Consider the following 22,796-nt stretch of genomic DNA (forward strand, 5'->3'; position numbering starts at 1 on the left):
TGAGGGTTTGAACCCAAGAAAGGAAAAATGTAGGACTGCTTTCTGTTCCTATTCTACATATTTAAAGTAACTAGCATCACATTTTCTTTCAAAGTAATTTACGTAATTGCAAATAACGCCACTGAGGGGAGCATCCAGACTAAGGAGACAGGGAAGCTGCACATATTTCAGGACAAGCAGTTACTTGAAGTTCAGAGCCCTCTTTCTGTACTGTTGAATGAGTTCTCCTCTTACACAATCTTCTTATAGGACAGATAAATAAAGGAAAATATTTTAGAGAGGATGCTGAGTCCCAGCTCCCTTTGAGTTCTGAAATCAGTGAATTACAAGCACCCACTCCCTCATAGCAAAGGTATACTGCCCCTCTCAGAGGCACTGGCTCATGGCTCCCCCAAGCCGATACCCTGCCTTAGAAGCAAATGTCTCATATGGTCCAAAATGTAAACACTGACTTACTTCAGTGTAAGCTTGATGTTGCAGGTGGAGCAGGAGAAGCAGTTCACACACCAGGCCTTGTTAAGAGCTGATACCACTGCAAAAGCACAAAATAAGAGGAAATTGCTGAATTATTTGAATTTGGATTTGTATCCAAATTCAAATGAGGCCAGATGTGAAAAGAAACACTGATGCTTTGCAACTGTGGGACTGCAACAGCTGCACTAACAAATGGAACAAGGACAGCAACCTAAACCAAGGAGAGAACAAATCTTACCATCTCCCTCTATCACGTGGCTGCAGTTGTAGCAGACATCTCCAAAGAGCTGCACAGCAAAAGAAATAGGAACTCATATTACTGACTTGCCATGGCTCCCAAATTACACAGCTGGTGTGAACATTAAATCCTAACAAGCAAAGAATTCCCAGTTGCAGCAGCACCCAGATATACCAATTTAAATCTTCTGAATAACTTCTCATACACTTGCCAAACAGTTTATGTTCCTTTGGATCTCTACCACTAAATAGTACACAACCTTTTTTGTTGATGCCTCACACTCTACTACTGTTATGTTATCTTAAACTCCTGTAAATGTGGCAATTTGGAGAAAAAAGGATCAGTAGAGTATGATCCTTACTGCAGACAAACATCTCCTGTTGCTCGGTTACAATCATCAAAATAAAACCTTGAGCTACATTCAAAAGAGTAACACTTTTATAAGACTAACTTATCTGACAGAAGAAAATACCAAACTCATAGCTGTTCAGTAGAGCCATACAGAAAAAACAGGATTTGACTGTCTTTTGAAACATACTTTTCTTGTGCTTTAGACAGTAAAACATTTGTCTTAGGCCTGTAGAAGCAAGTAATTATCGAAGAACACACAGATAGTTTTGGAGTATAATTACAGGGATTTTAATCACAAACCATGGTCAGTGGTTTTATTCTGTCAATGGCACAAAGAAAAATTAACATCCCTATGACATTTTTATTCTGTCTCAGCATCACTTTTCATATCTACCACGAAAAACTGTTTTTTTCTGTTAAATCTCACTAACTTCTTAATACTGCATCACCTCTACACATTCAGAGTATGCAAAATCTGCAGAGCTTTGCATATGTAAAATGTATTTACCAGTCAGAGCAAGTACCTACAGGATAGATGGCAGAATTTACCTGGTTATAGTGGGTTTCACAATAAGCCAGTCCTTTTTTCTCATAGTGTCGGTGACCCAAGAATGGCTTCTCACATTTGGCACAAACAAAATGCTGTAAAATGAAAAAAAGACATTCAGCTGCAGGCAAAACAAGTGTTCCATCAGCAGGGAAAAAAACTGCATGGCTACAAATCATGGCTTAATATGAGACACCTGATCACAGAATCCCAGACTGGTTTGGGTAGGAAGGGACCCTAAAGCTCATCCAGTTCCAACCCCCTGCCATGGGCAGGGACACCTTCCACTAGAGCAGGATGCTCCAAGCCCCGTCCAACCTGGCCTTGAACACTGCCAGGGATGGGGCAGCCACAGCTTCTCTGGGCACCCTGTGCCAGCGCCTCAGCACCTTAATAATGAAAAATTTCTTTCTAATATCTCATTTAAATCTACAGTGTTTTAGTTTAAAACTGTTACCCCTTTATGTTTTAACAATACTCAGATAAGAAAATCTTTATAGAAGCAAAAGAAAAGAGGAAATACTTAGTCTACTATAGCAATTAAGAATTGTATTAAAGATCAGTAGAAGACCTGATGAAATAGCAATTGCCTTTTTACTAATAGACTTGTGGACTACTATCTTGTTTGTGTCAGAGAGGAGAAACAGGAACATGAAATGTGGTTGATATGAATGTACTTCAAATCAGCAGCATCCCAGTTCAAGCTCTAGGAGGCTTAAATCACTAAAAACATAAGCCATTAAAAAAGTTAGAACAAGCTATTACAACTCAGCTGAAAGTTACAGAAAGAATGAGCTGAAAAGACTTAAAAAGCAAGAATTGCACTGGCTCTGCCAAATTACAAATCTTAATACTGTTACAAACCTGTTAACCGGGGTTGGAGAGGATATATCCATGTACATCATAATAAACAGGTAAATTTATTAGCAAGCAGATGCTGGTGCATTGGGTTTGCGTTGGCTAGGTAGTGGGGAGGCTACAGGGGTGGCTTCTCTTCCAAAATGTCTCCTGAAGGAAATTTCAGATTCAGAGAGGCCTCACCTCAACATGCCATTGCTTTCCCAGGGCATTGACCACTCGTCCCTCAATGGGCCTGCGGCAGGCTCCACAGATAGGGATTCCCATCTTGTCATGGCAGGGCAGGCAGTACAGTTCTCCCTTCAGCTCCCGGGCCTCAGCAGTCAGCTCCTTCCTGAAAACACAAATATGGCACTGAAGTAAGAACACCAAGGGAAGCTCTTTCATGTGTGATATGAAGTTTTGAAAGACTAAGCTTTAAAGTTAACCCTAACCCATGGAAATATTCATGCTACAAATGCAGACACAGTAAATTAAGCTACTGAAACACAGTTATTGGCAACTCATCTTTCTAAAACTGTTTTCTCAGTTTGCCAGACAAGAGAATATACATGGAATATTGTATCTTCAGGTAGATACTCTGGCAGAAATACAAGGTACACTTACGTGGAACAATGATGTATCATGCAAAGACTCAAGTGAATGGGCTAGCTCAGGTACAAGGACTATCTTAGTAGTGCTCAGCACTGAGCCATTTACTTTATTCTTCAGCACTGACAGCCAATAAGGGCAGTACTGTGGCCCAACTATATTGCCTTCATGGTAAGTAATTCAGGTCAGACAGGTATCAGCACTGTAATGGACTGCACCAGAAGACCGACACATCTCACCAAGTAATCCTCTTTTTTTTTTGCACCCAGGAATGCAAAGGGAAACTATTCTGAATAGCTTGTCCACAGCTGCCTTTGGACAACACTATTACTGCAATCTGCACACAGCCTTTCAGGTAAGTTTATACCAAGGAACTATTTCCATTTTCAGTGTAAAAGAGCATCACTCAATTTGAGGATAAAAGAACACTGAATGGTAAAATAAAACTGAAGTCTCTGTAGGCTTTCCAAAGTCCTTTTGATTTCTCCTCACGCAATTTCTGTTGAAACAGCTAAGTTGAGAACCTGGAAAGGACTGCACTGCTTGACTTACTGTTTGTCTCTCTCCTTTTTAGTCAGAGTTTAGGCTATGAGAACATACCCACAGTGGGTGCAGTTGAAGTGATCCGGATGGTAGGAATCATTCCGAAACATCAGAGGCTGCTCCTCAATTATCAGGTGGCACTTCTGACAGATGTATTTGCCCAGTCCCTTAGCTTTTTCACGGTTATGGCATGGCCTGCACAGATGCCTAGTTGGACACAGGAAGGAAAGGAAAATATGAAGAAATTCTTTTTCCTAAAACAACATACAGTGTATGCTGTAGGATGTACTTTATGTAACAGAAGGAGTGTCTTCTGAGGTCAGACTAAACAGTGTAGTATCCTGTCATTCACACCAGCTGTACAGAAAAGAGCATGAGGATGGAGCATGTATTTCATTAGAATACTCTTCCAATATTCACTGATTTATATCCCATAAGGAATATCACCTGTCATTCTTCTAGGTATCCTTTCCACTTCTTCTACATCTTTTCTGAAAGGTGGGCAAGGAAAGGTGGCAATTCCCTCTCTCTATTACTAACTATGGGATTCAGCCATAACAGAGGCATTACAGCACTGTGAAAGAGTAAAAAAATATCAAACCAAAACAACATTGCTTGAATGCCTTTACCATGGCTGGATTCCTTAGTTTTCAATAGCTAGGACAAATAAGAGACCATTGAGTATGAGCTCTTCTGCCTACAAATTCATTTTATTCTCAAGCCAAAGAAAATGACAAACTGATGGCAGTTTTGCAGTTTTATGCAATAAATGTAACTGTGTTCCTATCACATGTTCTAGAACATATTACAAGTGCAACCTTGAACAGGTAGAAAAGCCAAATTTATGGTAGAAAAAGGGCAAAGGCATAAAAACTTCTGCAAAGGCTAATGGAATCCACCAGTTTTAGCTCAATATTTAGCAGCTCTGAGAAGCTGTTCAGTTTACTTGCCTATTACCTACCCCTCTAACTGCAATGCTGCAGGCTGGCAGGAGTTTATGATAAAATGAAGATGACAGAGGAATGACTTCTGTGGGGTTCTTTGTCACAAAACAGACGAGCCTGCTTAATTCCTTTCAAGGTATCACTATGTGAAACACAGAGATTTACAGGTCATTCTCAAAAGGCACTAGACAAAAGGGAAAGTTCAAATGGAAAGGGTAGATTTATGGCTGAAGTAGTGGGATCTTTGCAGGGCCCCTTCCAAAATTCTGCTGTGATGAATCACATACCCTTAGATCTGTAAAATGGGCATAAGAATACAACACAGATGTTGTTGTGAGACCTCAAACATTTATGACCCTCAGCTGGCAGGCGCCTGTCTAAGTGCTAAGTATCATTATTATTCTCTACAAATCTGAATCCTCCTGTCAGCAAGAGTCTCTCTCCAGGGCTGGAACTACTGTGAGCCCAGACGGAGTCCAGCAAAAGCAGACAGCACCCCATTATAAGGAAACATGCAGCTGTGCTCATCTCAGCATAAAGGCATCAATTTTATTCGCCGCTGTCAAATGCACAGTAATTATACAGGGCAGGACATAGGGACCCTGAAGCAAGTGTCCTGAAAGAGACCCCTCTCATTCAGCTCAATAAGGTGCCTTCAGCCATTTGCACTGATAAACCATTATCAACCCCTCCCCGCACACAAATCCTCTCTGCTGTCCCATAGACCCTCCTCTATTGCAAGCAAAGGGAAGTGTTGGACAGGCTAAGCTGTTACCATAGCAGCCACCCCTCTCCCCCTCCCCACTCCCACCATGGTGGAATTATCCCATTCTGAAATGTCCTGTTGTGTCTATTAATACCAGACTTCCCCCAAACAATGCTACTCTCCACCCTCCTAAAATAATCAGGGACTCCAAGAAGTCTGTGTTCACGGGTGGGAGTTCAGTAGCAGCTTTTAGTAGCACCATGAACACTGAAATATTCATACAGTATATTCATACAGTATATTCATATCTGTAACAGCAGCAGCAACCCCAGTGCCAAGAGCTCAGCTGGGATAAAGACTTCTCTTCAGTGCTGGGGCATCCCCTCCCCTTCTCTGTTGTGTGACTGAGCTGATAATGCGCTATCAGAGCTAGAAGGACGCTATATAGAGGGGCTCCCCTCTCCACCCTCAGCAACACTGCAACTGCATGCTCTTTTGGGATCATCTTGGTTCACTATTGCTGCTTCTACTTGGTTTGCTGTCATCAGGATTTCCTTCAGATTTTCCCCAAAAGGATCCTATACATCACCCATAGGACTGCACTGTAACGAGGTAAGAGACAAACTTCTGTTAGCAGAATAATGAAAGAGCTTTCCTAACAACATTACTTTTAGCTGATATCAGTGAGATAGAACGACACATGCAGAGGTGAATGAATGTACTGGAAATGCCTGAAACTAAGAACCGGCAACCTTTTTGAACTTCAAAGAATAATTTCCTTGCTCTGCTTTACATAACTGCTCCAAAACATAAAAGGTCCTTGCTGTTTTAGGTACTTCTGGACCTAAGGTACATCCATTTGTACCAGGAAAGCTAACAGCTGTATGGTAGGTACATCCAGTGCTCTCTGACACTGCCTTGATGCTCACAGAAACAAGCATTTCAGCTGAAGGGTGGGAAGGAGTGGCTTTTCAGGAGAATTTCGGTCAGAAGTAGACTCTTTTTAATGAGCACTTCCAGTGAAAGCCATTTGACAAAGACGCTACAAACATAATCATAAAATACAACAAAATAACCATACCCCCCCCCCCCCCCCCAAACTAGCATCACCCGAAACCAGAAACTGTTCGGGCTGAGAGCAAGTACAGGTATTTCTGAGATCCACTACAAACTTAGTAGTTCAAATATATAGTTCAAATTTATCTGCAGCGGGCATTATAACAAACGCTCCAAACTAGCCAGGTAACTAACTTGTGATGAGCTAAGTATTTCTTCTGCCTTATTAATTGTTTCATTCATGATATATGGAGCATCTGCTGAAAGAGTGATCAGATTGCGCCTGTACTGACAGCCTAGTGGGTTGTTATCTTGCTGGCTTCTGAGCAGAAGAGAAACAGGGCATAAAATAAGGTCATTTCAAATGAGCAGCAACATCCACATTACAGCTCAGCCCTGGGAGGCCTGGGATAATGGCTCATTCCAGAACAGTGCCCTGTTTAGCAATACGTAAATCACTAAATACTCACAGAACACCAAAAGAGCAATCCAAGTGGAAATTATTGGACAGTGAGCCAGATCTCTAAAGGAGTTTTCTGTCTGTGGAATCAAAGCCTCTTGCACCATATAGATTAGCACAAACTACACATTCCAGGTCATTTGGGAAGGTTTCTAGTTTGCTCTTAGCATTCACACAGACTAGTACAAGAAGCTTTCTAATACTTTGAGTGCTTTTTGTAAGCATAACAAACCAAAGAAAAAACCTAAACATTAAACACATATATTTTAAATTGATAGGATAAGCCCAGGCAAAATGGAAATGGAACTGTACGTAATAGCAAAGGACTTTCCACAGGTCCAGATAAGTATCAACGGCAGACTCAAAGCTGCCATCACTGGGGACAGAACTCTCAGCCTTTAAGTCTTGGCTATTCCAAGTCTTGGCACTGACACTCTGCTGAATCTGAATCCCAGAGATCCTCCTCATGAAATGAGCTCAAATAGTTTTAATGTATCATGCTGCTAAACCCCTAGTATTTAGCTTGTAAACAGGGAAAATGTCTGCTTACTGCTTCGCTTCCTGAAAGGATTTAAATCATTATCCTTAAGACAAGAGACATTCCTATTTGCTCTGTTAGACAACCCTTGCTTCTGCCTTTTCAGCTGGTCTGAGCTGCATTACCAGTGTCACCATCACGTATAGAGCCATCAGACCACCGAGCACTGACAGGTGTCTATGTATGACATGATTGCATTTTTCACAGATGAAAAGCATACTTAAACCAAGTGCCTGACACAAAAAAAAAAGAGGCTACGCTGCCAGAACATCAGGTGAGAGATACCAGTGCAAATTAACAGCCAGTAGAAAAGCATGGCCTCATTGTATTCCTCCTTTGGCATGCAAGACAAAAATACATATTTAAAGTAATTCCATCCAGGGAGGACAAGCATTTGCGTATGTGACACACATACTGTCACATACATACTTGTGTATTACTACCACATACAAACGTCAAAGTCTTGTGTTCAAAAACACTTGCATGTTTTACTCTGCAAGGGACAAATAAACACTAGAAACAAAAAATGCAGGCTCCTCTGCAAACCAAGGAAATTCACATGGAAAACTGCAGCAGGGCATTTTCCTTTTATATATGAAAGCAAGATTTCACACCTATTCTTTTACAGATAAAACATCCCTTGGAAAAAAAGGGCTGTACAGTCTTCCCTGCACTTCTTGTGATTATGAGATGATAATCTGTTGTCATCTCTAGGATTACAAAGAAGCTGGCAGCAAGCAGTGAGTACCCATACTCTCAAACCTAGAGTCTTTTTGTGCCATAAACATGCAGAGTACCCAGGCAATGTGTGGTGTCAGAAGGACCCTGTGTGGCCATGTGAAGACATTTCAGTTTCTGAATTTCATTCAGTCTCCCTTCTGTTGGCTTTTGTCTCTTCAACTGTGAACTAAACACAGATGGTCCAGCAGATTAATCTCCAGCTATTGTAATTTTCTGTCCACCTGAAAGCAACAGCAGCCAGACAAAAGATGGCAATTACCTTGGGATTTTGTTTACATTTTCCAATAGATGGGTTTGTCCTTAATCCCATTTAGGTTTCTCAATTAGCCACCAATTTTTTTAGACATCTGAAGAATCAGTACTGCTGGGAAGCTGGATGCATTGTGTAATGCCTTGGATCAACTGTCTAATGATGTAAGATCCCTGCATGTAGCACAGGTTCTGCCCAAGACTAAAAATTTGACCTAACAATGTCAGGAACCACCTTAAAATTTTATATCTGTCAAGGAAAATGGGTATATTTAAAGATGTATTCAATATTATGGAGAAATGGTCAACCAGTACAAAATGCAATGGTGAGCACAATGAAGGTACTTCTGTACATACTGCAACACCTCTGAGGAATCCAATAAACAGAGATGATGCTGGAAACTCAGACTATTTCCCCACTACCTAGACCTACAGTGGAGGAATATATAGAAAGCCATGGGCAGGTATCCAGAAAATCTTGTCACCTTCTATTGATGCTATTCAGGAGGCTGCAGACAACTGAGCTGCTACTTGGAAAAGGCCCTGAATAAGCTAGAGTGGAGTTCAGGCTTTTGAGGGAGGAAGAGAGGACAGAAGAATCAGCTGCAGGGAAGGATGGTATTTTGACAAGTAACCAACAGCATGAGCATTACTAATAATCATTTTTGAATCAGTTCAGTGCTTTCTGCTGTTCAAATGAGATGCTGCTACTCATCTGAAAAGTTTCTTCCTATATTGGAACTAGATGCATTGCCCTAAATACAGGGGATATATATATCCCCTGTATATATAATAATTCTCAGAGATTTTCAGGAACCCTGCAGGCTTTTTTAATAACAGCAATATCTGACCTGTCTTCCAGCTCTTCTAGGAACAGAACAGATATTCTAAGCTAGGTCACCTTACAGCAGATACCTGTGCTCAGAAAAGCTGACTCATTGTGAGCTCTTTAGCCTGAATCAGGCTTTCAAATTAAACATAGCAAATCCTTTCTAGCTAGACATACAGAACCCACTTCCAGTCTTCCATTAACCAGATGCATAAGCATTGCACTACTCTCTTATTTAATTCATCTCAGCCCAAGTTGGAGACAAGCTCATAATCAGATAGCTAGCTCCCTGTTGTGGTTCCTTCAACAGGAATTAAGGTCTGAAAAACGCATCTAAGCAGAAGGTATTCAGAATTTTAATATAAGGTTTTAAACTCGGACAGGCCTGTCATATTGAATACCAGTATCAGCTAACAGTAGACATCACTTATTTCCATGTGTGGGTTTTTTGGGTGTGTTTTGGGGGCTTGTTTCTGTTTTTCTTCACAAAACCAGGCTCTTTTGTAATATACTGTCTCAATTCTTGCAGAGTTTGTTTTTTCCCTTCAAAATTGTTGTGAAAAATGAACGGTCCAGCAGATCTCTCAAACCTACTCTTCAACTGCTCAAATCCATCAAATTTCTCTTTGGAAACCTCAGAGCAATGTGGCAAAGAGACACACCTTGAGAACATCCTTTTTGCAACTTTCTACTTCCTGGATTTCATCCTGGCTTTTGCTGGCAATGCCCTTGCTCTTTGGCTCTTCATCTGGGACCAGAAGTCAGGCACACCTGCCAACATCTTCCTGATGCATCTTGCTGTGGCTGACCTGTCCTTTGTGCTGGTACTTCCTACCCGGCTGGTGTACCATTTCTCTGGTAACCACTGGCCATTTGGTGAGATCCCATGCAGACTCACTGGCTTCCTTTTTTACCTCAACATGTATGCCAGTATCTACTTCCTGATGTGTATCAGCGTTGACCGCTTCCTAGCCATTGTGCACCCTGTGAAGTCCATCAAGCTCCGGAGGTCCCTTTATGCCCATTTGGCATGTGCCTTTCTATGGGTTATAGTTGGGGTTGCAATGGCACCTCTGCTGCTCAGTGTGCAGACAGTTGAGATGGAAAATACAACTGTCTGCCTGCAGCTCTACAGAGAAAAGGCATCACGTCATGCCCTTGTGTCCTTAGCAGTGGCATTCACCTTCCCGTTTGTTACTACAGTGACTTGCTACTTATTGATCATCCGAAGTCTGAAGAGTGGGAACAGAGTGGAGAAACACCTGAAGGAAAAAGCTATCAAAATGATCATCATGGTCCTGCTGATCTTTCTGGTTTGCTTTGTACCTTATCACGTCAATCGCTACATTTACATTCTCCATTACAACGGAACCAAAACTTCCTGTGAAACGCAGCGTATTCTAGCCCTCAGTAACCGCATCACTTCCTGCCTCACAAGTTTAAATGGTGCCTTTGACCCAGTCATGTATTTTTTTGTAGCTGAGAAATTCCGTGAGGCTTTGTGCAATCTGTTTTGTGATAAAAAGACTGCAATGTTGCCTCAAACATACGAGGGTAAGACAAATGAAAGCTCACTAAGTGCTAAATCTGAACTGTGAACACAACTCTTGTCACCGCTTCAACTTAAGAATGCTCTACTCTACCAGAACCAGCTGAGAGCGCAAGTATGCAGTGAGATAGTACACCCGGAGTCAAACCCACCTTGAGGAGGGAAGTTCTGTTGTTTTTATGGGACTGCAATTAGCAAGAACCACTCTGACAACAGAGGTTGCGTGGTTTTGTCTTACTGAAACTGCAAACACACGTACAGTTCTACTGATTTCCAAGATGTGAAACTGAGGGCTCAACACTTAGGAACAGGGAAGGAAGCAAAGAAGATATTAAACTCATATATTTAAAACCAAACCAAACCAAACCAAACTGAACTCCCAAAGCATCCACAACAACTCTTCCTCTGCACAACGCATACAGCCTACTTAACATTTTATACTGTGCCAGCTCCTGAGACACTCCTGCAACGAACCTGCCTTGATGAAAGGATAGGATGCCTGCACACTGTGTTCAAGTCTCTGAATTCAAAGCGCTTAAACATCATATGCAGAAAATTGACACTAAATGGTGGAAAGGAAAAAAAAAAAGACCAAAATGCTGCACTGCACCCAACCTGGACTGGAATTAAGACAGGACTTACAAGTCTTTTACTTCTTCTCAGCATTCAGAGCTCAAGTTGAGCACTAAACTTCACACTGCCTTTCCTATCCACCCTCTGCCATTGTCTAAAAGCTGCAAGCAGAAGTAGGACAACTTTTAGTATTTTGCCTCTTTTAAGTAGCTCCTAGCAAAACATCAGATATCCAGGTAACCCCCAAAGTAAAGAATTGAAAAGGGCTGTTTAGGAATACAGCCTTCATCTTAACCACATACTGAATTATAAAAACATGAAACCAAATGGCAAAAGTGAATAGGAAGCATATGAAGGAGTTCAGTCTACTTTGCCCAGAAGAGATTTGTATCTTTGAGGTGTTTTAGAACTTTTTTTTTGGTGACTTCTCTAGCAAGGCTATTCCCTCACTACAGATAAAGTACGGATTATCTTAACTATCCTCACTGATACACATCGTATCCAGTCGAATATGCCTGGAAATGACAGGCACACTAGGGAAGACCAGGTACAATGAGAAGCAGGAAAAAGAACCTAAAAGTTTCCAATATTATTTCCTAGAAGACAGCTTCTATGCTATGGAGATAAATATTAAACGAAATAATGTAATTTATACTTTTTATGTGCAGATACATACATTTGCATATCTCTTTTCAATGCTCTTGGGAATGAATTCCTTACCTGTTTAGATTTGGTCCACAAACAATGAAATCAAATATGCTTTATCTTGCTTGAACTGCTTCAATCCTGGCTGCCTTCCCAAAACACCCTCAGGGCTATCACAACAGCCCATTCTAACAAGCTTAGGGGTCACAAGAAAATCAGTTATGTCCAACTCCAGAAACTAATTCAAGGAAGTTGTATGAAGGATGGAAGAGAAGAGAGAGTTGAGAGGACTCCCTGCTGGACAGGGTAGATGTGTATAGCCCTTCTTTCCCTTTTTTTACCATTTAGTTAGTGACAATATAATCTCTAGGAAACTACTAGACTTTGCTCAAGACATATGAAAGCCTGAAATTAACTATGAATTGAGCAACAGTGTCTGCTAACTGCTGGATTGTTTTATTTTCTTATCATGGTATGCTTTTGTACAAGTGCCCTGCAGTGTTGTTTTTTTTTCTTACTTCTTAATTAAATGCATTAATCAACCTTTAAGACTCTTTTTTATATTTCCATATATAAAATGAATTATTTCAGAAAAACAGGGGAACAGGCTTTCCTGTAATCCTCATGTTATTCTCTTACTCTTTTGCTATACTTGATTTCCTGTTCAGCAGCTTACTCCATAAATAGCCTGCCCAGGATCACACAATCCCTTTTACTCACTTGCTATTTAGCCTTTTGCCTGAAATCCCTTTAATTTCCAGAACCCATGCACTATGTAATAAAATTCGAGCTTTTGCTTTCTACATGTTTCATTGGATGAAGAACACTGTTCTTCATTCCATTTCTCGTCTCCTATGAAGCTATTCCTTCAAGCTTCTTCTATACCTTTTCAAGCTTTACCTCCCAGTGTACAACTAACTGACCACCCTCAGCATCTCACCATCATATCAGTAACAAACAGATTAAACTTTCAGAGCTCCTGCTCTGTCTTACCTGCCAGCATTCCTCACAAAACCCAGGTCAGCAAGTGCTACATCGCAGAGCTCACAGCGGAAACATTCTGGGTGCCAGTTGTTGTTCATTGCCTTGATAACACGCCCAATAATGAACTCACCTGCAAAACGAAAGCAACACCTTGAGATATATGCAGAAAACAGTCTTCCTGAAAGTCTACTGCCCTTTATAATCCTTCCACTTCAATTTCACAAGAACTAGTAGAGTCTAACTTTGAAAAATACCAACATAAACCAAAACAAAAACCCCACAAACAAAACAACTACTCCCACAACCAGGATACCTCAAAGCACTGCTGGTATCTCACTTTGTTTCACTCCAGAGCTCTTTAAAATAACCTCTGCAGTGGTAAGAGGTTTGCACAGCTCTCTACCTGTTACCCCACGGTACTGGCCTGCACCACATCTTACCACATTCCCCACAGCAAGGAGCAAACAGCATCTGAAAGTCATGTTCACAGTACTTCCGACCTTCAAACTGGGAAAAAAACAAGACAGAAGGAGCCCTCATGAGTAACTGAACTACCCTCGTGTCTTGACAGTTCAGCATGATTTTCTTTTGAAATGATCAAGTCAAGGTAAGTCAAGTTTTGCAGTTCTAGCTCCCCCTCACCTGTTCTTAAACTCCTAAGGAATTTCCATAAGGATATACCCAGATATGGCTTTGGCCTTGCGGTCAATTTGCTAAATTAATAGCAGTGCTACTGCAAGATGGTAAAAATCTTGAAGTTTCCAAAGCCCTTTTCCTAGAGTTGACTTTAATTTCATTATTGCTTTATTTTCTATTACTCATGTAATTCAGAACTTCTCCTCCTACATGAGGTTAAAACTCAAGCCGAATTAAGAATGCAGCATATTTAAACCAATGTGTTATTCAAAATGTGTGCTTGCACACAGTCTGTAAAAATACTTCAACCTTGTTTTTCAATAGATCCACCAATTTTGGAAAGGTTGGGTATAAAATGTCTAAAAATAAAGACCAAAAAAACACTTTTGCCTTACGAAATATTAACAAATAGTTTCTATTTTCATTTGAAATTCCTCTTACCCCAAAAGCAAGCATACAGTTTTTGTTGTTACTGATGTATAGGAAGGAACGTGTAAGAATTAAAATCAGGGAAACTAGGTCCAAAGCCCCTCCAAAAATAGCAACAAAGGTTTAGGACTAAGAAATTAAACATGTGAGAAAGATGTAAAATCATATCATGGGCAGAATTTTCATCTAATTTCTTGTATTTTAATGTAGCTGTTTCTCTTCTCTTACACAGTATGCAATCTCACCTCATAAAATAGTCCATCTGGGAACTGACGGAAACACTGAGCACAGACAAAGCAATTTTCATGATAAAGTTCCCCATTGCTGTTGACAATCTTCTCTGCAGGATCAAATCGAGCCTGGCAGCGTTCACATATTGCATTTGCGAGAGCATCAGACATATTACTGGAATAAAGACAAGAGTAAGAATATGAGCAGTGTCACAGCCAATTACACGAGTATAATGATACCATCCAAGTTTCCCCCAACTTGGGGAAACTTCCCCCCACACTTTTCCACAGCTTTAAACTCCCTTTTACAATAAACAAGGACCAATGAGTCAATTCAGCACTGACATAGCTCTAAATAATGTCCTTGCTACTCACACGTGGCAGAATGAGCTCAAGTAGCAGACCTACCCATTGCACGCTTTTGGCTGCTTCCCCAGACTTTCATCCTGTTATGTCATCCTGCTAGTGGCTCATAGCAAATATCCACCATTTTAAATAAACCAGGAGTTCCAAGAGTAGCAAACACAATGATCCTGACTTCTTGGAATTTCTACTCTCAGGATGTACACCTCCAAGGATTCTTTGATGTGTAATAAGCACTGATATCCCACTGCAGTCTCCCTTTCACTGCAGGGATTAACAGGGCATTTTCCCTTCTACCCAGCAATTCATGTGTACAAAATTAATTAGAAAATAATTGCATACAATGCCTCTGTCTTCCCAACAAATTAGTTGAAATTGTCCAAGTGTTAACAAGGTATGGAAAGAGAGAAGTCACTCTGGCTGGCTTGGCAAATGCATCAGCTCCATTTCCTCAGAAAGTGAGGCTAAAGAACACCCAAGCCACACTTGCAAATCACGTAAAGGTCATTTCCTCTGTCGCCCCTAAAATGTGGAATGACATGAATCTCTTTCACAATATTTTCATGCTTGCCGTCATGGCAATTTAAGTTCGCTACATACCAGCAGAATGCAGCTTTAAAATCATACACAGCATGGCCAAACAGGGAAGGAAAAATTTTAAGGAGTCAGTTTCTTGTTGCAATGCTGTTTTTCTTTTAATCACCAGACTGTCCAATAATATAAAAAAATCACTATTGTTTCACTTTAAGATATAGAGAAGAACTCTATTTTTCGCTTTCTGGCCACCTTCTGGAGTCTATGATTCAAAAGATAGCAGGTTTATAACTGGGAGTATAACTTCAAGCATGTTAAAGATCTCAGAAAGATCTGTGTAGTACTTTCCTGAAGTACATAATGTATAAAATGAAAGATGGCTTGGTTTAAAAGTGGTTTTGCTTTCTTTTCATATTCAAAGCTACTTTGAAGTGAATTTCCATTGTTAATGTTATTCTACAACCTGACATGCTACCTTCCACACCTCTTCATAGAGAACAGTAATTCAATAAGCATGTTCCAGTAGAAGATTCTCTTTCCTCTGCTCAGAGGCACCCTTGCAGAAACACCGTTTGTATCCCAGGGTTTTGTGCTCTGAGCACAGCTAAAATGAGCAGGCAGAAGTGCAGGCAGCAGCCTCATGCTCCCAAGGCAACAAAACCAGCCCTGTACTTCAGCTGGCCCAGCTGAGCCAAATGGATCACATCTGCAGCCTGTACAAACATCCTACACTGTGACCTTGAGTGACCCTTCCATAAAAATAAGACTTTCTTTCTGCCCCTGCAATTCCAAGGGTGGTAAAGACCAAGGAAGCTCCTAATAATTTCAAGGATGGAGTACTGATCTAGCAAAAATTTGTTACAACTTGTTTCTTTATTGCAGTATGAAGGAGCTCAAAAAAAAAACCCAAACAGAAAGGGAATGGATTTATGGACAAGCAGGAAACTCCGTAGTTTCATAAACCAGAGATCATAGGTTAAACACAAAACCATCAGTGTTTGCAGCAAAGCCAAGAGACCTAATCGGCTTAGTTTTCAGTTGCTACTCTTTCAGTTACATCATGCAGAGGGGTACCAGGACTTGAAAACAGAACGTCCCCATCAAGTATTCTTTCCCTCTTGAAAAATTTGATGCCTGAATCCCAAGCCATGAGCTAGGCAACAGCCATGACAATGAAAACCTCATGTCAACATCAGCAAAAAAGCTCCTTTGGGTTATGGCAGAAGAAACAGGCAAACAGTGTTCCAGAGTCTCATGGTTTCCTACACAACAGCGAGTATTACACCCTACACACGAACAGCAAAGCATGATTTGAGGTTGTGTATGTTGGGGGTCTCGTGCTTTAGTAACATAAAATAAACATTTTAAAAATCCCATAGGATTTTTCCTTTCTTCAAATGGACTTTAACAACACTCTACAGCCCATCACTGCAACTACCAACTCCCCCGTTGGCTGAACTCTGAAAGAACAGAGATGCCACCATTCCAATGGCAATGTGCAACGACTGCAGCCATGTTCCTGTATGAAACATAGGGTAAGCTCACAAGTGCGACAGTTCACATCAAACACTACTGAGTGTACTTATCCTGGGAGAGATTCCCACACAAGCTGAATGGCTGTGTTGGTGAGAAAGATAATGAAGAGGTAGGGACTCACTCATAAGAATAAGGCTTTCAGGAGCCTCCATTCTGAAACCAGCATTTGAGGGCCGTCAAGACAGAGTAACCCCACAGTAAACCCTAACTTCTAAACAATATAAAATCTGTTGTGAAATTTAAATTCCTACTGAAAGCCAAATGCACTATTATTAGCTGTTCTATCTTCCCTTAGCACAAAGTACGACTTTGGATTAACTTTTTAACTCTCAAAAGAGTAATTTACCTCATTCATTTGCAAAAGGAAGGGACTATCTAGAGCCCAAGAGTTTATTTACTGTTCTGTTGATGCATGATGATTCCAAAGGTCCAACTTCTAACTATGGAATTTTGCTCAAGATATCCCAATACTTCTTTAACAACACAATATTATACACAGGGAAAAACCACCAATGCGCTGGGAGAGGAAGAACAACACCAAAGGCACCCTTTTGATGGTGGTGTCAAGAATGATCACAAAAGTTTGACTTGCTGTGTCCATCGTAAGACATTTAGATTTGAATCCTCCCCACAAAGGACAGTCCCCAATATGGAGTGCTTCTTGTATTCTGTTTGCTGATCTTTTTGCAATTAGTTAAATACAGAATCTTCCTCTGTTTTAACAATAAGCTGCTGACACAAAGACAGGAAAGGCTATTAAAACATGACCAGCGCAACATCCTGAAGTTATCCTGTCCTGTGCAAAGCCCCAAAATACAGTGCTCAAACCACGCTTTTTCCAATCTTTCACCATTACATGCCACATCGTTAACAAATTACCAAAGTACCTACAGAAATTAGTTATTTACCATTAAGTGTGGGTTTCTTATGCTTTGACTTCTCAGAAGTACTTAATATAAAGTCTTAGTATAAACATATAAAGAGAAAAAAATCCTTGTTTTATAAGAAGTAAAAGTTAATTGGGAGACCCATTCTGTGTCACCGGTACAGGTTTGAAAGCATTTTGCTTTCTTATTTCACTAAAGTCACTATCTTCTAAAAACTGGTTTCCTATATATTTGGACTAGCAAATGTCATATTTTTCACATCATATTCTCATATAGGTTCAAGAAATTGGGCCTGCATAATACTGTACATCTAGGGGGGGATATCAGATAAAAGGGTTGGACTTAAATACCAGCAGGTTCTATACTTTTACATCCTTTTTTAAACATTTGTCCACAGGAATCTAGCACTGGTGACAGGTTGGGGGAAAAAAGACAAATCTAATATTTGAACTGCAAAGACAGTAGAAGAGAAACTCCAGCCTTTGCATTAGTAGAATTCAATAGCTTAAACACAGATGAATCAGACAACTAGACAAAGAGGAGAACAAATGAACAGTCCCAGATTTCATCAGGTCCAAGAAAGGAACTGCAGGTGCAAGGAGTGCTTTAAATTGTCTCAAAACCTTTTGATATTTAGCATCAGAGGGAGTTCCCCATCACAAGGCTGAATGAAGAATTACTTTTAATACAAAAATGACCAACGACCTTAAAGATACTACAAAAAGAAAGGAAGACAACATTTCCAGATGGAAGAACCCAGGGAATTTTCCAAATCTCAGCACACTGACACTGCACCTATGCTAGGGAATCCTAGAGAGGTACTCTCCGCTCATTCTGGTCTACCAATAGAAGCTGGTGTACACAGAAGATATCACAATATCATAACATTTACATGATCATTTCTGGTATGTGTACACACAGAAATGCCTAGGATAAAGTCAAACACCTAGAAAGCTGTCACTAACTGTATATATCATAGGTGCCAGTAGCTAAGATAAAAACCAGAACACTCCAGGAGAGGGGCTTCTTCCCACCCCCATAGCATGGTTGAGGATTTGTGGCTTTAAGTCCTTAATGTTGACCACGACAAAACCCCCAAAAAAATTGCCAGACAACACCAGACCTTATGATTCATTTCACAGACAATGACTAATACAAAGAAAAAAGAAAGAGGAAGGCCACCAGTTCATGATCTTCTGCTGATAAATAGCCCTCAACTACCTTATTGTTCTTTTCACTGCAATGGACGTCTATCTGGGCAACTTTTGCAAAGTGATTTAACTTCTTTAAGGTTATTACTAAGCTTGCCATGAAATCCCATTTGTTAAATGTATGCTTTGTCGTGCACTTGATAAAACTATGCACACAGCTTAACAATTTAAGCACTTCTCCTTGCACTGAATTTTCAGTTCATTCCCTATTTTTTTACAGCTGGCTAAGTAAGAAATGTATAGCATTTCTCTCAGCATAGCTTCCTTGACCATACAGCCCCCAATCTCTCTTAACAAAACAAACACTTTTTTGTTCTTATTTTCTACACAAGGACAACCAAAGAAAAGAAAAACATACAAATGAAACTTATGGTCACAAGGGGGGGGGGGGGGGGGGGGAAGGAACTCTTTACAGCTCCTTGTCTCTCCTTGCTGTTAACAGAAGCCAGCTGCCACACATTTCAACTGAGAACAACGTCCATATGGTTGGCCTGCAGGGGAAGCCACAATCAGAGAGACCTTTGAGACCAGGAGCAGCAATGGAAGTCTATGGGTATTCACACAGAAAAAATCCCTGTGCCACAGGTACTTTGTAGTCCCTCTCAACACAATGCAATATTTATTTTCAGTGAACCATGACCAGTTACTTAAAAAGACACACACTTAGCGGCGTTCACTCAGCCCAGGAAACATCAACAATGTAAAGAAAGGCACAGGTTTCAAACAGATTATACATTTTACACAGGAAAAACATCCTTTTATTATTAAGCATGTACCACTTCACCTACAATGTGTATTTGATAAATAACTCCCTACATACATACAACGTTTCTCTTCTTCACTTCCATTTATCTCAAAGGAGTTAAAATGTTTGTTTACCAGCACTGATAAGACAGACCATTCCTGAATGGGTTCATCAATTATCATCCAACTAGCAGCAACTCTACTTCGGATTACTCTCATTTGCCTGAAGAAAGGACATAAGTTATCAGGACTTACCAGGAAGGAGAAGCAAAAAACATCAGAAGCTCAAAAACTGTGGATAAAATACAAGTAATTCAGGAGATAAAATTCCCAGATAATATCATCTATTATTACCAGCTGAGTACAACCAAAATATGTGGATTTACGTTTACTTTTCTTCCAGCTCCTGAAATGGAGCTGACATAGAAGGCAAATGAGAATGAACCTTCTTCTCCACCAAAAACCATACTAGTGTAGCGCCAAGTACTATAAACATGCTGCTACAGGTTACAGTGAAAGAGTTAAATAGCTGGAAGCAAACTACATTTTGACAATGTGAGGTGACTATATCTGGGCATTTATCTCCTCATCCTTCCTATCTCCAGCTCACACTCTGCTGTTTGTGTTCCACTGCTGCTTCCTCAGTGCTTACCTTCTTTTCTCTCACAGGTCCCTTCTATGCTTCTTACTCCCTGAACAGCATCCTCTGCTCAACGGCATCACCATTTCTTTCACTACCTTCTTATCCCCATCCTCACTAAATTCTCACACGTTCACACCCATGACTTTGTGTAGGAAAACCTGAAAATTTACCAACTAAATAATAGCTTTAGGCTAAAAGACAAATAGTGGGAAAAGTAGGGCTCTAGTCAGGGACCCACAGTTCAAACTAAGATGCAAACCAGCTCAATCACAGGTAAGCATCAGGTCTACCTCCTGCTAAGAAAAGACTGAAATTCAAAACTTGTGACTGCTACAAAAAAAACACTCCGCTCCAACGTGCTCATTGAACTCCCCAGTGACACAGAATTCAGATCCCATATTGCTGCTGCAGCTCACAGTTCTCCCAAAATGTAAGACACTGGTTTTAGTTCTTGTTCCTTTCTCTCCTGCCCCAAATTAGCTTCAACTAAAATTAAAAAGTAAAGGAAAATTTTGATCCAAAGCACAGCAACAGCAATGATCAAATGAAGCAAAGGAATTGTCTGGGAAGATTTAAGAAGCTTTGGTTGATGTGTTCTAAATAATCTCAAGCAGCAGCTACACACAAAGCTTCAGTTTCTGCCAGACTGGAGCTTATAAAAACCAAAATGAACCAGCTTACTGTTAAGGGTATATGTGAAAAAATGCACTGCTGCACCCTACAAATAAAGGAACAGTAGAATTTAATCAACATTTAGAAAAATGACTACATTTCACCATTTCTTTATTCCCACAGTACCTTAATACTTCACCACTAATGACACCAGCCCTAATGTTGGTTCTGAACAGTCTTGTACAGTGCTTCAAAATGGGGAAGGTTCTCCACTGTTGCTTTCCTGTTATTGTTAAAAACAGAAAGCTTTCTCATGAGGAAAGTCTTTTCCTTCGTAATCAACTTGGAAATGGAAATAAACAGACTTCATCCCCTCCGGCTGTGTGCAGACAATTCCCGCTTTAAACAGAAAAGACACACCATCAAAACTGTACATCTATCAATTCCTGGAAAATGATTCAACAATGCCATTCCTTTCATCTCAGAGACATACCCACGTATCCCAGCTGCTGTATCTGTTCTGTTGCTCAGGAGTGACCCTGTGCCACTTAGCCGATCCTGCCGGCGTTGATAAAGTTTGGAAGATGCCAGCCCTCGAAGTCTCAGGCCAGCCATGGCACCCAATGCCACTGTGAAGGGGAAGGCAGAGAGACAACTGGAGCAAACACTGGCAACACTGATATTCAATGAGTCACCTTCCTTTTGGGAGTTGCCTTTACATTTTAGAAGAGCTAAAGCAGGATGCACAGACCGCAGTTCGAGCACTGTTTCCTTCAGTTCATCTGCCACTCTCCTGCAGTCTTCAAGATCAGACAACCTCTTTCCTGTATTCCACTAGTAATTACCTATTTAAGCCAGCACACCAGGAGTCTGTACCAGGAAGTCATTCTGTGTTAGGCTTGTACAATGTATCTATATAAATTTCATGAGTGAGATTAAAACAAAAAGTCCTGAGCTTTCACATAATCAATCCACTTAATTTGAGAAAACTTTTTAATCAAAGCAACACAAAAATATAGAAAACCAAAATGGATTATTAGATCTCTTGAGAATAAACAGTTTAGTTTACTGCAGATCCATATCTGACCCTGGCATCTCTAAGGTGGGTCCCTGAAGGCTGCTGCATCACAAAATGTCTTAAGGATTCCACAAACAACAGAACTGTTCCTTCCATTTGGATAGAGCATATTCCAAGAAACAAAACCATAAGGATTTTTGCTTCCCGGAAGCACTCCAGCCTGCAGAAGTGGCATGCAGCAGAAGGTCAGGAAGCAGGGAGAAGGAACATACTTGGCATTCCAGCCTCCAGAGCGCTTTGCTGCGAACTGAACAGGGCCTTCGAGCAGGAGTTTGCCCTTTCTATCACCACTCCTCTCCACCCACCCCTGCAAGAGAGAAAGAGGCTCACAGCACAAATGGCTCGGCCCATTGTAGGGGGCAGAAAGGGAAGGATTTTCAGAATACTGAGGTCAGTTTTTAAGAGGACAAAGGGAAAGGATTGGAGGATGGGAGCATCTGAGTCAGTGTCATTTGATCAGCAACACCATGAAAAACATCTCAAGAGTCATTAGTAATAAATTATTTTTTAATAAATTGTATCAAAATGAGGATTTTTATTGCATGAGAGTAAAATATATTCCACAACTAGAACCTGGAGAAAGTGAGAAGTGATGACTTCCTAAGTACTAAATGAGTATGAACCAGCAGAGATCTCTTCTTCTATCCTTTAAAGAAAAACACAAGGGTTTGCTAGGACCCAGCAGAACAGGCACAAATAAAAAACACCGTAGATTCAAACTCAGGAATTGGCAACCTCCAAACCTACAATTCACCCTGCATTTTGTTGGGAGTTTCAGACTGCTGACCTCTGACAGCAATCTGCCACTATCATTCTTTCAGTTTGCATGTGTGCTTTACCCATTTCTACTTTATGATATAAAAGGAACAGAAGAAAAATGTCCTTCACACTGGGTGCTTTTGCTGATTTCTTAAATTTTAGAGCAATAAAACACTTGTTCTAAATTGTTATATTAAATCACCTTTTACTTTAACCACAAAGCAGAATATTAATGGCACCAAACCTGTCAGAGCTTAA

At 40.5% G+C, this 22,796-nt stretch overlaps 2 protein-coding genes across 4 annotated transcripts in view; one reads left to right on the forward strand and one right to left on the reverse strand.

Moving 5' to 3' along the window:
• The window catches only part of LIMS2 (LIM zinc finger domain containing 2), a 31,631-nt gene that overhangs the window by 4,235 nt on the left and 4,600 nt on the right, over positions 1-22,796 (reverse strand). For 2 of the 3 annotated variants that reach the window (XM_061462533.1, XM_061462542.1), the window contains exons 2-9: positions 14,187-14,346; positions 13,317-13,383; positions 12,886-13,006; positions 3,660-3,809; positions 2,652-2,802; positions 1,613-1,705; positions 713-761; positions 457-532 (exon numbers count right to left, since the gene is read on the reverse strand). In XM_061462533.1, coding sequence (XP_061318517.1) covers positions 457-532; positions 713-761; positions 1,613-1,705; positions 2,652-2,802; positions 3,660-3,809; positions 12,886-13,006; positions 13,317-13,383; positions 14,187-14,346 — 867 coding nt within the window. Of the gene's footprint in view, positions 1-456; positions 533-712; positions 762-1,612; positions 1,706-2,651; positions 2,803-3,659; positions 3,810-12,885; positions 13,007-13,316; positions 13,384-14,186; positions 14,347-21,194; positions 21,331-22,796 lie in introns of those variants that run through there. The other variant, XM_061462524.1, reaches the window with a different exon arrangement.
• On the forward strand, positions 5,416-11,030 carry GPR17 (G protein-coupled receptor 17). Its single transcript, XM_061462556.1, has 2 exons — positions 5,416-5,864; positions 9,655-11,030. The coding sequence occupies exon 2, from the start codon at positions 9,689-9,691 to the stop codon at positions 10,721-10,723; it is 1,035 nt and encodes a 344-aa protein (XP_061318540.1). The 5' UTR covers positions 5,416-5,864; positions 9,655-9,688; the 3' UTR covers positions 10,724-11,030.

Source organism: Pezoporus flaviventris, unplaced genomic scaffold (assembly GCF_033815535.1).
Source record: "Pezoporus flaviventris isolate CSIRO_AGI_PZ_B2104156 unplaced genomic scaffold, CSIRO_AGI_Pfla_v1 ptg000001l, whole genome shotgun sequence".
Taxonomy (NCBI): domain Eukaryota; kingdom Metazoa; phylum Chordata; class Aves; order Psittaciformes; family Psittacidae; genus Pezoporus; species Pezoporus flaviventris.

What these genes read in the sequence shown, in the direction of transcription:
- GPR17 (XM_061462556.1), top strand. Translation starts at nt 9,689, where the DNA reads ATGAACGGTCCAGCAGATCTCTCAAACCTACTCTTCAACTGCTCAAAT.